General features: G+C 51.0%; 1 protein-coding gene across 2 annotated transcripts in view; it reads right to left on the bottom strand.

Moving 5' to 3' along the window:
* Positions 1-8,369, bottom strand: part of HUNK (hormonally up-regulated Neu-associated kinase) — a gene marked incomplete at its 5' end in the record, with an annotated part of 115,553 nt that extends 107,184 nt beyond the window's left edge. For both annotated transcript variants that reach the window (XM_082624572.1, XM_082624573.1), the window contains one exon: positions 8,109-8,369. In XM_082624572.1, the coding sequence (XP_082480698.1) occupies positions 8,109-8,369 (261 nt within the window). The remainder of the gene's footprint in view (positions 1-8,108) is intronic.
* Between the last annotated feature and the right edge of the window lie 6,190 nt (positions 8,370-14,559).

Here is a 14,559-nt window from a genome sequence, read left to right as displayed (position 1 = left end):
TGGACCCTAGTACGACTGATGTCCTCATAGAAAGGGGAAATGTGGACACAGAGACAGACACACACAAAGGAAAACAATGTGAAAACACACAGAAAGAAGAAAGCTATCCCCAAACCAAGGAGAGGGGCCTAGAGCAGATCCTGCCCTCACAGCCCTCAGGAGGAACCAACCCTGCCAACACCTTGATTTGGGGCTCTGGCCTCCAAAACTGTGTGGCAGTAAGTCTCTGCTGTTTAAGATGCCCAGTGTATGGTACTTTGTTACAGCAGCTCTAGCAAACTAATACAGGTAGTGAGAAGCACCTTGAGGAAAGACAAAGCAGGGTGAGGGGGCACAGAGTGACAGGGGACAGGAGCAATAGAGAGGGTCATCAGAGCGAGGCCATGCTGACCTTCAGGACTCCAAACAGGCCCAGTTGTTCACTCCACCAGTACCACCCGCCGAAAGGCTTCGAGGGTGGACAAAATAGCCCCAAAGGGTCCCAGGAATATTTTTACACACGTGCTTACACTTGACTCGGTGCATTTTATGTCCAAGTTAAGAGGCAGCTATTGCTCCTTAAAAGGTTTTCATTTCCCTTGATACTCCCTCTTTCTCTTTCTTCTCAACCAGCCACCATAAACTGTATCTATCACCTTTCCCATGAAGAAATAATGGGACATGATTCAAACATGTCCTAGCAAGAGTCAAGGTCTTCCAAAAATCTGTCTACTCTCTATCATGCCCTTTCCCTGTGACCCAGGCATGGTGCAGGACAGGAAGGCAGAAATTAGGCATGCCAAGCCAAGGTCACAGTCATAGAATCACCTGCCTAGCCCGAGTGTAATCTGCAACTTCAGCCCAATTAGCACAGGTGCTAACATGCCAAGGTGATCCAAATCCTGATCCCAACTTACAAACCTCCATTCAGACAGCATTGCCGACACAGATGGGCAACAAAGCAGTGGCTCTTAACATTTTGGGGGTAAATAATTCCTTGTAGAATCTGATGAAGTCATGGATCCTCGCCCCAGAAATATAATTATACACGTACAATTTGTAGGGGTCCATGGAACCGCAAAGCTCCTTATGGCCCCTCACTCGTTAGTAGAATCCAGGGAAATAACCTCTGCAATGGTGAGGATGACCAAGAAACAAAGACAAAGAATAAGCAGGGAGCAAGCAAGGTGGAGGAGGCTTCAAAATATATCACTGAAAGAGGACTGATTGCCTTAAAATATAAAAAGTGCCTATAAATCACTAAGAAAAAGACCAAAAACCCAAGGGAAGATGGAGAATGGACATGAACAATTAACAGAAATGAAAACCAAATTGTTTTTGGACATATGAAATATGTTCAATTCACTTACAAATATGATACACTACACATAAAAATGATACCATGTTTAATCTAATAGATAGGCAAAGATCAGAAAGTTTGAGAATACCTTATATTGATAAAGATGTGGAAAGAAACTCACATACCAGGTTGATGGAAGTATTAACTAGGACAACCTCTTTGGCAGGCAATTTGGCAATATTCGTCAACAGTTAAAAGTCATACCCTTGGGAATTCCCCCGTAGTCCAGTGGTTAGGACTCAGAGCTTTCACTGCAGGGGCCCAGGTTCGATCCCTGGTTGGGGAACTAAGATCCCACAAGCCACACAGTGTGGCCAAAAAAACAGAACAACAAAAAAAAAGAGTCATAACCTTTCGCCTAAGACTAGGAATTTATCCCTCAGATACACCTGAAACATTTACAAGATGACACAAAGGCACAGATATTCACTGCTGCACTATTGCGGAATAAGAAAAAATTGTATACAACCTAAATGTCCATTCTTTAATTGTGCTTAATTCCTTAAGTAATGTCCATGGACATACTCATCAAGGAATGACTAAGTAAACATGGTACCTCCATACGATGAATACTATGCAGTAATTAAAAAGAATAAGGCAATTCTGTAGTAATTTGGGGGAAGGATGTTCAAGATATATTGTTAAGTGAAAAAGGCAAGATACTGAACAGCATGTGTAGTGTAAAAATATATTTCCCCCTATCTATACCTTTACAAATGCATGCATATGGAGTATCAAATGTATGTACACTTGTATGCAGATAGAGTATGTCTGGAAGGACACACAGGAAACTAGAAGTGGGGTTGCCTCTGGGGAGAGGAACCCATCACTGAGGCACACAGGTAAAGGCAGAATTACCTTTCACTGCATCCCCTCTTGAAACCTTTCCATTTAAGACCATGGGTCTGTATTTCCTATTCCAAACTTTAGCCAAACGAATCTTAAAACACACACACACGTGATTAGAAACCAGAAAGAATCCAGTCATTAGAAACTGCATAGCTGTAGGGAAGAGCCGGTTCGCTGGAGGTAGAGGTGTTAAGAGGGTGTTAAGAGATGGCTCCCACCCGAGCAATCCTTCCTGTCACCCGAATGTCCCGAATCATGACTCTGTTTGTCACCAACCCAATTTCCCACAACTCAGGAGTGATGGGGGAGGGAGGATCTCTCCCACTGTCTCTGATTAGACACGCTGGTCAACAAGTTAGCCCAACTCTGTGGACATAAAGTCCGCAAGAGAAAACACGTAGAACACATGAAAGTACCCCAAAGGTACCCACAAACCCAACAGTGAGCCCTGAGTATCCTAAGTGAAAAGAAACATGAGGCCAGAATATTCCCAGGATGTTCCCTGTTAGGAAGTAGACTCTGGCTGTTCCCTCATTTCAGGTGGCTTCCAGAAGTCTAAGAGAATAAATTTCTGTTGTTTTAAGCCACCCAGTTCGTGGTCATTTGTTAGGGCAGCCCTAGCAATAGAGAAGAGAAGGTCAGAGGAAAAATCTACTCAGGGCATACCTCCACGTAGTCAACAAAGGTAAGGGCACCAGTGAGTTAGTTCTCACCTGCCCAGGGTTGCTTCTAGCAACTAATGAGAAAAATACATGGAAGACCCTGAATATGCCACAAAGCGCTCTACCGCTGAGCTGGAGGTCAGGAGACAGGAGAGGCAATAGCTTTGTCTACCTTTGTAGAAGTATCTGCCTCCTCGGGTACCATTCAGGTCCCGTGGTTCACCCCTCTCCTGCTGGTCATCTTACCAGCCAGCACCATTTCATCAGAGAGCATGAAATTCAATTCAGGTCAGCACTTGAAAGTGGCCAGGGCCCAGGCTGAGCAGAGGAAGAGGTTTCACCAGTTTGCTAAAAGTAAGGCTTGGGGATTATCTACGGGTTTCAATGAACCAAGACAGCAGGTCACTGGGTTACCAGGAATAATCGAGATGGGGCGTACATCCCAAGGTCAACGATACTTAGTGCCCAAATTACCTTCCCACAGGACACCCAGTCTGCTCCTCTCTCTGGGCAGACACGGCTGCCACTCCCCACACCTCCTGGAAAAGTTAACCCCTGGGATGGATGGTTGCCACGCGGCACTGGAACAGCCACCAGCGTGCGGACCGCTGTCGTTGAGCCCAGCCTGTGCCGGTGACTCCACACCCGCAGAGAAAATGTCAGGCCGTGTCCTCTTCGTGGGCACTGTTCAGCCCTGTTGTGCTGACTCAAAGCGCCCTTTGAAGTCCATGGGACCTGCGTATCGATGAACACTGAGAAGCGAGCCCAAAGTGCCAATTTCCATTATTCACAAGGACTTCAAAAAGATCGTGCCTGTGAACTGCAGCGTGCAATCTCGGAAATTATAGGCACTGCCTTATCACAAGCAACACACTGAGCAGGTGCTTTTGCCCAATGCCTTTCGCTTGCCAAGAAATCCCTGCTGGGGACTAATAGGAATTTCCAGTTCCCTAGGCATTTCTTGAGCCTCAGAGCTATTACCCCTAAATTTCTAGCACTTAAAAAAAAAAATACAGGATTTAGCACCTGTTTGTTTCCGAAATACTTGCTAAAAACAGATCTGCCAAAAGGCCACCTCTAAAATTAGTCATATTTCCTCCTCCAAAAAACATAGTAAATTGTATTTTTAGTAACTCCTTCACTCCAGGTATCTGGCGCTGTCATGCTTGAAGCATAATTATTGGCAACTTACTAAGCAGGCAACCCTTATTTTTAGCCCCAAAATAGCTCGAATGAAAGTGATAAACAGGCTTTTTTTTTTTTTTAACCAAGGGTTAGAACAAGGTAGTTAAACATCTTAACCAATCATTTTCTGTACCTAACTTTGTCTCTCAGAGAGACTTAATCACAAAAAAAAGTAATTGTGGCCTCAACTATTTTCCCCTTTTTGCAGCTTTGCCTGCCTGTGGAACCTGCTCTATACTTGAGATACCCCTATGCTGTTCTCTCTAAGCCTCTGCAACTATATTCTTTCATTTTTAAAATGAATAACCTATCAAGTGCCAGAGACTATGCATTTCATAGGTACTGGGGACCAATACAGAGGCCTCAAGCACACCTCTTCCTGCATATTTCAAAGTTATCACTTAATACTCCTGCACGGCAACTTTGCTCTTTGTCTCAAAGCCACTGAGAATCCTTTTTTTCAAAGTCTGATTTTGTGATCATTTTTCTTTGTCTAATCATCAACTTAGTCAAAGACAGACTGAGAATGTGCTGGTTAAGAGTTTCACATGATCGAGTGAATGATTTATTTTCAAAGCTGCATTAACAGAGGATGGCAGCAACTCGAAGCTACAGGAGAACAAAATTAGGTCTTGCCCGAAGCCAGCCTTTCTTTTCAAGTGGTAAAAGGGCCGACTAGATTCAAATGACTTTCCAACAACTTAGGAGAGAGGCTGGCCAAAAAAAAAAAAAAAAAAAAAAATACTGTCCTGCAGGCAGTGGTGGGAAAAGGAGCCTCTTGATAAGATAGGATTGAAGCCTGAATGAAAGTCAGGAAAAAGTGGCTGCTTTTGTCAGACGGACTCAGACAGTAATTCTCAGCGAGCCATGTAGGATGGCACCCAAAGCTTTTTGGAAACGTGCGCCGAGTCAAAACACAACACACACACACACACACACACACACACACACACACACACACACACACACCCCCTAAGCCAGCACTACTCTGTCTGGATGTTGGCATAAATGACCCAACACAACGTGCACAGTTTGAGACTGCAACTGCAGGCATGGGGCACCTCGCCTGCTTCCCTTTCTCCATCCCCCTTTGCAGATTTTTCATGAACTGATTCCTCAGACAGGCTGCCCTGGGTCCTTCCACTCAGGGCATGGCGTGGGGGGATATATCTATTTCTTAGGACAGCCTTCATGACTTAATTCCCCTCCCGCGGTGGTCTGTGTCCTTTCCAAAAAAAAAAAGGAATAGAGAAAAGTGAAGTGCTTTCTCCGGAAAGTATGCACCTCCGCGAAGGGGGAATTATTGAAGGGAGAGGCCCTTCTGGAACACTCACATCACCCACTCTGGGGACACTTCGTTTCCCTTCCTCTGGGTCCTGTCACCTCGAGGTGTCCCCTTGCTTGGCTCACAGGAGCAACCCCTCTCTGGGCAAAAACCCTCTTAATAGGTCACCTTATAAAGAGACCTGGAGGCTGCAAATAGTGTGAGGTTGACTTCACCTTTGTTTTGGCCTTAGTAAGATATTATCCAGCACATGAGTGGGGCTGGGGACTCACGAACTCAGCAATGCTTCCCAGGCAGAATCATGTACACACACACACACACACACACAAACATTTTAATCTCTACAATCTGCCAAAACACAAATCTTTTAGTTAAGCATTAAGGTTTTGGATCTGGGAGATAAAAAGCTATGAATGACAGCCATTGTTTCTTTCAAGCTGGCCATTAAGTGAACTAAAATCCAGATTTCTCATGATGCCTGCATTCCCTGAGCATCGATTCTCAGGGCTGAAGTAAGGCACATTGGAAAAATCTCTCAACCGCCTTCTCCACTCTAAGAACCACACTCCTTAACTAGATCCAATCAATTAGTCCAGCACAATGATTTTACGTCCAATTAATTGTTCCTCCCCTTGTGGAGAGGAAGTGAGATGCATCATTTAAGAAGGACAAGATGAGATACACGGGCGTGAGCACCTAAGGGTGAGGGGGAATCCTCACTGGACCCCATCCGGGCAGGAATTCCCCACATTCCAGGGTGCCTTCGGGCCCAGCACAGAGCTCCAGAACCCAAGCATCCGGCTAGGGACTGAGCTCTGAGTGCATCCTCGGGCAGTTCAGCCAAAACGAACAGCCTGATGTTAAGAAGCAAAAATGCAGCGGAGAGGAGCCGGACCCACAGCACGGACCGGAAAGGGGAAGGCAGCCCGAAGCAGCTGAGCGGCAGGGCAGGGGAAGCGAGCGTGCCCCTAACGGTGCCCATTCTGCGGTCAGCATAACGCCTCGTCTCTTTTTGCTAAGTCTCAAGAGGAAACATACACAACTAGACTGAATCCTATACATTTCGAATCAAAATAAAGTTCTACCCCCCGCGGGCCGGGCACGGAGAAGTGAGCGCACTGTAGTTAGCAAGCTGGGGCCGCGGGCATCCCTGTGCCATGACGGGATGTGTAAGTTCCCAGCCCACTGCGAACCCAGGAGTAAACGGTGCCGCGCTCCCTTTGGACTAGAATGAGGTTTGGAGTTTTTTGGGTTTGTTTTTGTTTTTCTTCTTCTTCTTCTTCTTTGAAGAGTTACTCAATTCAGTGAGTTCATCCTGAACACTCTCATTTTGCATGGAAATTCAAGCAAGAGGCACTTTTAGAACTGCTCACTCTAACCCCACTTAACCCAAAACAAAGGGCACCCCACCCAGAGCAGCTGTAGGAAAAGGACAAGTGACAAGGGTGATGGAGACCTGCACTCAAATGCAAGGGGCTCCAGGACACACTGGGGAACCGAGGAGGGAGATTAAAGCCACGTGAGGCTGGGGACGGGAGGGCAGGGCAGCTCGCCCAGTAATCAGAGGTCACACAGCAGTGCATTCCCAGGAACTCCCAGGCTGGATAGAGGACCCCAGGGCAGAGGGTGGAAGGGTATGTAGGAAGCCTGGAGCTTGCCGGTCCCATCCACACTGCTGATGCCTCCCTGGTGAATGGGCCACAGAAAGGGGCTACTACCCCACCTGTGCTGAGCAAGCCCCAGCCTGCAGGGAGCCTTGAGTCTCAGATGATCATGAGCTTGGGGCAACCCCAGCCTGAAGTAGCTCCAAGCTTAGGGTAACTCCCAGGCTGGGGCAGCCACCCGGCTGGAGCCTCACCTCAGAAGTAAGTCATCATATTATGGGTTTCTTCTCACAGATCTAAGTTACAACTTAGGTCTAGCTGAGGCTTGCCTGGCAAGGGTTCACACCCTGCTAACGTCTCACAAGGCTGGAGGGGGTGCCCTTGCAGGTGTCTGGGCTTCCTCCTTTGCTTTCCCCTCTTCTAGGAAGATAAGAAGGCGTCTCCCAACCTCTGAAATCTGGGGAGAGCGGTGTGTAGTTCTGTATATGCCAGAGCAGGATCCTTACTGCAGCTCCCACCCCAGCGGCTGGAGTGAGGAGGGAAGGAGGGGGTGAAATGGGGATGCAGGGGTGGGAAGCGTGGGCGGAGGGAGAGGCGGCGCGTGAAAACCCTCCTGTGAGCACGCAAAACTTCCCGCAGCCCACAAGTGGGTACGTCCCTGGGCTCTCGTCCTTCCCCCACCTCCTACCCAGAGCCCAGGGTGCGGATCAGACACTAAGTTCCCCCAAGGGCTGGCTAATCGGCTCTCCCACCCTCAGCGTAAGGGCCCACGCACTCCATTCCTGGCTCCAGCCTCTCCACGGATCTGCCGCCCCTACCGGCCCGGAGATCAGAGTCCCCCAGACCCCAGCCCACCCCACCCCCGCGCTGGTGTCCGCCAGGCGGCGCCCTTCGAGAAGCAAAAAAGGCTGCGGGCGGCTTCGCGGGGAAACCAGTCGTCCCCCGGGGAAAGTGACCCCAGATCGCCCCTCGGGAAAGGCAGGTATCCCGGCTGCGAGGGTCTGCGCGCGCGTCTGGCTCGACCCCGCTTTCAACCCGAGAGGAAAAGCCGACGGAGCGGGAGGCGCCCGTCCGGGGCTCCGCAGCCAGACCCGCAGCGCAGGGCTCTCCGCAGGGTCCCCGCCTCCCCTGCCGCCCCGATCACCCAACCCGAAGGCCAGGGGCCGGCGCCCCGGGCGGCTCACCTTCTCTCCGGTCAGCACGTGCAGCCCCTCGCGCACCTTGGCGAAGGAGCCCTCGCCCAGCTTCCTGCTGCCGATGAGGTAGTTGCCCACGCGCTTGTGGTGCTGGAAGTCGCGGAGCCGCTCGCGGGGCACGCCGCTCACCCAGGCCGGCAGGAAACTTCCCTCACAGGCCGCCGCCGGCCTGGCCGCGTCCTCGGCGGCGCCGCCGCCCCCGGGCGCCGCCGGCTCGCCCAGGAGCCCGTCCCCCGCCGCCGCCGGCATCGCGCTTGCCCGCTGCCCGCGCCGCTCCGGCTCGGCTCCCGCGGGCGCGGCTCCTCCTCCTAGTCCGGCCCACGCGACTCCCCCGGCTCCTCCCGCCGCCACCCCGGGCCCGGCCCCGCCCGGCCCGCGGCTCCCGCGCCCCGGGCCGCCGCCGAGCGCCGCGCGCAGACAATAGCGGTCGCCCGGGCCACAGGGTACCGGGGACCCGCCCACAAGAAGTTCTTCTTCGGAGGGTCGTCCGGGCCCCTTTCGGGACCCTGAGATCCCGCCCGGGGTCCCGTCCGGGCGGCTAGTGACAGTCGCCCCGCTCGGGTGCGCGGGGAACGAGCCGGCTGCGGAGGGGCGGGGGGGTGGGGGGGTGGCGCGGTCCGGTGCCCGGTCCCGGAGCCGGGGTGCCTGGTCCCGGAGCCCGGGCGCCTCGGCAGCCTCCGCCCTAGTCGCCGCCGGCTGGCCCGCACGGGCTCGGGTCCGGCTCGCTGGCTCCTAGCTGCGCGCCGGGCGGCCGCTCCCGCCCGAGAGCAGCGCGCGGCGGGCTGCAGGCGCCCTCTGGAAGGCAGCAGAAGAAAGCCCCATTCAGTTTGAATTTGCAGAAATTTAATCCGGTCGCGGGCGGCGGGAACAGATGCGAGCTCCACTCCGCAGCCTGTACACTTTCAAATCCCTCGTAGCCCCTCCTTCCCCGCGCGCAACAGCCAAACTCGACCCTCGCCGGAGAGGGGAGGGCCCTGGGAGGGGAGCAGCGGAGTGGGCGGCGGAGCCACCTGAGCGTCGGACAGCGGGACCTCGCGCTGCCTCGGAGACGCGCGTTCCCGGGCCGCCCAAGTCGGGCCGCCTCCGGCTGCGCCTCTCGCCCGGATTCGGGGCTCGGGCTTTCTGGACCTTTCGGCGAAGAAATCCCCCACTACCAGCCGCACCCACCCCGGGCAGGAGGATGGGAGGGAGGCTCTCTCGTGGACTGTGAGTTAGGTGCCCGGTGTGCAGCCCCGGGCGTGGCACATAGTAGGACCCTCTGGACCCTGGATGGGTGGATAGATGGATGGGTGGAAGGAAGGAAGGAGAGGTGGTGGGGCGTCTGCCCGGGCTCACACCAGACGGGAACGCTGTGTTGGAGGAGGAGCAGCCGCAACAATACTAGTAGCGGCAGCAACGTAGGAACCAGGGCATTTGCTGCCTCTGCTCGTACGTTTACACCTTCTCTGTTTTCCATTGAAATGATGCCGGTGATTGCAGGATGCGATGGACCAGCGCTCCCCGCTCCTGGAGGCTTTTGTTCTGTGCGCGCCCTGACTCTGCCCATCCCTCGTAAACAAGTGCAGCTGCCCTGACGACTCTGATCTTCTCCAGGATCCCCAGCGTCTTCTCAAACCCAAAATGAGGAATCTCGTGGCAGGGAGGTGGCGGGGAGGGGGGGAGGAAGGGGGAGGCATTTACAAAATGCTACCTGTTGAGCAGCCAGATAAAAGGCACCAGCGTTTCAAGCATACTTAACCCCTGATATTACAGCATCAGAGTTCAAAGGCAGGATTCGGTCCTCAAGTTCCTTTCACTACTGACTCCGCTGTAAACAATTATGGCATCGTCAGTGCTCTGAGATCGGGGCGGGGCGGGAAGAGGAGGGGGTGCATAGCAGTCGTTAATCCAGTGTCTTGGGGCTTTCTGACCCATGTGAAAAGTGACCCAGAGAAACGCCTGTTTTAAGTAGATCTAATTTTAAATACGCTATGATCGACTACTCACGTGTTATGACTGGGGTTGTTTTCCATCAGTCACCTCGTTGGTCCCTCTTCTCAATATTAAAAATACACTTTCAAATGTTTTTCTTGCTGTGCTTAAGGGACTTCATGACTACCACCCCACCCCCATAATTTCCACAAGGCCAATCCAATCGCTATAATGTCTCCGATTCAATCATCAAATTTTAGGACAGTAACCTGGCGGGAGAAGGGGGCTGTATGACCAGCACTGAGTGAATGTTCAACAAAGATCTGATGGACGAGGAATATGGAGCTCACTTTGGAATCAAAACCATTCTGCATCTTCTTTCTGAAAAGGTTTTAGAGTTTCCCCAGTTAGTAGCCTATGTGTTAATAGAGTATGAATTTCTTTAAATTTTAGGATAATTAGCTCTGTATGAAAATTTAGAAATTACTTTATTATAGAGTAAGGCAAATGTCAGAGACAGTTCATCAAATTACCTTTATGGCCTAAATAAAAAAAAAAAGCTAGCCAATTCAGGCACAAAAATGGTGGAAGACATTTACAATGAAGTAGAGATTTTCTTTCCTTTTAATTATCCTCTTGGGGTGGAGGTCAGGAAAGGGGTGAAGAAGAGAGAAAATCCAGGCCCATTAATTCTTTTTCAAGCCTGATGCCTCGGTTTGATTCAAGTTCACTGCTAATTCCATCAGCTGGGATGGATGCCAAAGAGAAGTCCAAATCCTACCCTTCCTGGGCTTAGTAACTGGTTTTTGAACTATAGTTCCTGTCCTCTGAAATGGCCTTGTTTAATAAGGAATAAGCCCAGAAATTCCTTTATGTAGGACAAAGTAGTACACAAAACAATGGACTGCCCTCATGTTAGATAGATACGTAGAAAACATCTTGTTGAAAGTCAGAGTCCAGCATTGAAGATTCTCTACTAATTATTCCAAACTATATGTCTTCTCTTCCTGTGGGATGTCCCTGAGCACTACATTTCAGCTGTCTTTATCTGGGATGGGGCGTCCTCACCTCTGCACTTTTTTTTTTTTTTTTTTTGGCTGTGTAGGGTCTTTTAGTTGCGGCACGCAGGATCTTCCTTGTGGCACACGGGGTCTTTGTTGAGGCATGCAGGACCTTTCATTGCAGCGCTGGCTCTTCGTTGTGATGCGTGGGCTTCTCTCTAGTTGTGGTGTGCGGGTTTTCTCTTCTCTAGTTGTGGTGCACAGGCTCCAGGGCGTGTGAGCTCTGTAGTTGTGGCGTGTGGGTTCCAGAGCATGTGGGCACTGTAGTTTAACAACAGTGAGCTGCAAGAGGCTGATCACTCCTCCTTCTCTCTTACTCTATATCACTCATCCTTCTTAAGTTCTGTATTACTTCCTGTGAATGTCTTTCTCCTCTTTTAGACTCTTTGAGGACAAGAGATTCTATGTGCCCTAGAGCACCTAGTGCCCTGAGACCCAGTCATCATTCAATATATATTTGCATAAATGAAAGCAATCGTGGGACTTCCCTGGTGGTGCAGTTGTTAAGAATCTGCCCGCCAATGCAGAGGTCACAGGTTCGTTCCCTGGTCCAGGAAGATCCCACATGCCACGGAGCAACTAAGCCCATGCACCACAACTACTGAGCCTGTGCTCTAGAGCCCGTGAGCCACAACTACTGTAGCCTGCTTGCCCTAAAGTCCACACACTGCAATTACTGAGCCCACGCACCGCAACTACTGAAGCCCACGCGTCGCAACTACTGAAGCCCACGCACCTAGAGCCCATGCTCCTCAACAAGAGAAGCCACTGCAATAAGAATTCCACGCACCACAATGAAAGGTAGCCCCCGCTCGCCACAACTAGAGACACCACACACACAGCAAAGAAGACCCAGTGCAGCCAAAAAATAAATTTAGAAAAAAAAAAAGAAAGCAATCGTTCACGGATTCTCAAATGAGTGGAGCTTCATTGCTCCAGACAGCAAGATCCCCTCTGTCCTGGTGGAAGACACTTATAACTTTCTAAAAGCGTTTGCAGTTATATTGTTGGTTGCCTATTTGCAGTCAACAAATATAATTGTTTGTCTTGTCAAAGATGGGCCATTCTCTAATTTGGATGCATTAACCCTTTAAAAAACATTACCAATTACAGTGGGCTGGAAAGCCGTGAAAAGCTTTCTCAGTTGACTTGTACCAGCTGCCTCCTTCCCGTCTCTTTCACCATCTCCTGCTTCCATATGGCTGGGAGACTGTCTATGTGCTCCCACAGAACGCCAGCTAGGAGACCCAGCTGGAAGCAGTCAAAGACAATTAGAAGTAATCAGGCTGGCACGGCCAGGAAATGAAAGTTGTCTGGAGGGGGTTAGGATGGCAGAAGCTGGCTGGTGACTGGAGAAGGAACGGAAGGCAAAGCAAGGAGAGCAGGCATGAAGAAACTTTGCCTGGAAGACATTCTCTGAACTTATACGTTAATTCTCCCCCAAGCAAAGCTTCCAGCCAATCACAGAGGCAGGACTTGAACACATGTCCCCAGAGTTCATGTGCACCGTTATCTTTTCACAGCCCTCAGCTGTTGAATGTGCACAATGCAAAGGCTGAGGAAGGCGGGGTCCCTCAGTCACAGACGGGGGTGTGGAGGCAACCTAGGCTGGCACTGGAGAGCAGGAAACGTGCAACACCCCTCAGTGGCGTCCTTCTCTGAAAATGAATCGTGACTCACCACCTCCCTGTGCCTCAGTCTTCTCCATCTGTAAAAGTGGGATATTAAGGGAGCGTGAGAATTAAATGAGATGATGCACACAAAGCATTCAGCCTAGTACCTGGCACTTAGGAACACATGGTGAATTTCAGTTCTCACTCCTTCAATCAGTACTGTGACCATCACAACACTGGGAGAAGTCACTCAGGAAGGCCCCAGAGTTCCACAAACACAACTGCCCTTATTACTGGGGAAGCCAATGCATTTTCTCCAGGTTGGATCACTTCCCTGAATCCAGAGTCCTGTGTCCAAACCCTCTTCTTCTCCACCAGGCTGTCTGAAAGGATCTCAGACTTCATCTGGGCTCAACACACACTCACACACACACACACACACACACAAACACACACACACACACACTGCTCCACTCCTATTCTAGGGTTTCACCCCAACTCACCCCCAAATCTAAGAATCATCCTTCGCTTCCTCTCCTTCCTGAGCCTCCTATCCAGTCCCTCAGCAAATGCTCTGGGTTCTACTTTCACAACACACCCACATGTGACCATGGCTGGCCACTCTCACCGTCGTCACCTTCTTCAAGCTACCATCCTCCCTCTCCTCCTAACTGGTATCCCCTGCTTCCATACCAAAGCCCAAACCATGCCCTAAAAATGGGAATCCTATCACAACAGCACTTCCCTTCCCCAAACTGTCCCACAGATCCCCCACCACAGAAACGATGCCCACGTGCCTTATCCTGGTGCAGCCCCTGCTTCCCTCTTCAGCATCTGGCCTCCTGAGACTCACTAGCTGTACCTCTCTCCTGCCCCGACTGCAAGCCACCCAGCTCTTTCCCACCTCAGAGCTCTTACCCTTGCTTTTCCCTCTGCCAACAACACACTTCTCGATCTTCGTGTGGTCTGTCCCTCCCTTCATTCAGGGCTCTGTGCTCTGGATCAGAGAGCAGGGAGACCTCCCCAGGTCCCCTCATTGCCATCCTCTACCCCCAAACTCTATTCCATATTTCCTTGTGCCACTTGGTCAGTAGATGACAGAAGCGTGCACATTAGTTTGTTTATGCACGTCTCTCTCTCCCTCTAGACTTTAAGGTCCGTGCAGCCAGGATGTTGGCTGTATCCCAACCCCTGTGCATGCCCGGCCTATTGTAGGAGCTCAGCAATGCCTGTGGAACCCCATCTCAACTCCTGATATGCCCATGCATGGAGTCTGGATGGTGGTACCAAGCCTGCCCGCCTGTGACTGCTTCCCAGCAGCACTGAGCTGATGTCAGGAAGAGAAAGATGCATTCTTCCAACAAGATCCTGATGGCTGCCCCCAGGAGAGCTCGAGGCTTATCACGGTTGTACCTCCATCAGGCCCCAAGAACCAGATGTCATGGCTATTTCAGTAAGAAAAATGTATCGCCCACCTCACAGCCACACGGGAGCCTGGGCTTTAGGATTCCACATCTAAGGTTTGGTCCCTTCCTCCAAATTCCAGAGAGAGGCTATGGAGAAGGATTGGAAGTTAAAATATTTTACAGGAAGTGATCATCACATATTCTCCTCTGGACCGTTTCTGCTTGCCTCTACTTCTCCTTGGCAGTCAACACCAAGAGCATCCCCGTGGACCACGAGGCCCTTCCCCCTCCCTTTACTTCTCTGACCTGTCTCTCCCTATTCACTCCAGGGAAGCCACACTTCTCCTGCAGTGGGCCCTTTAAGTTATCTATTCCCTGGAATAGCTTTCTCCCAAGTATCTGCAGAGCCAGCCCCCTCACCGTCTTTGGGTCTTAGCTCAGAGGTCAC

Source organism: Mesoplodon mirus, assembly GCF_964341445.2.
Source record: "Mesoplodon mirus genome assembly, chromosome: 6".
Classification (NCBI taxonomy): Eukaryota; Metazoa; Chordata; class Mammalia; order Artiodactyla; family Ziphiidae; genus Mesoplodon; species Mesoplodon mirus.
This window is presented reverse-complemented; position numbering and strand designations above follow the sequence as displayed.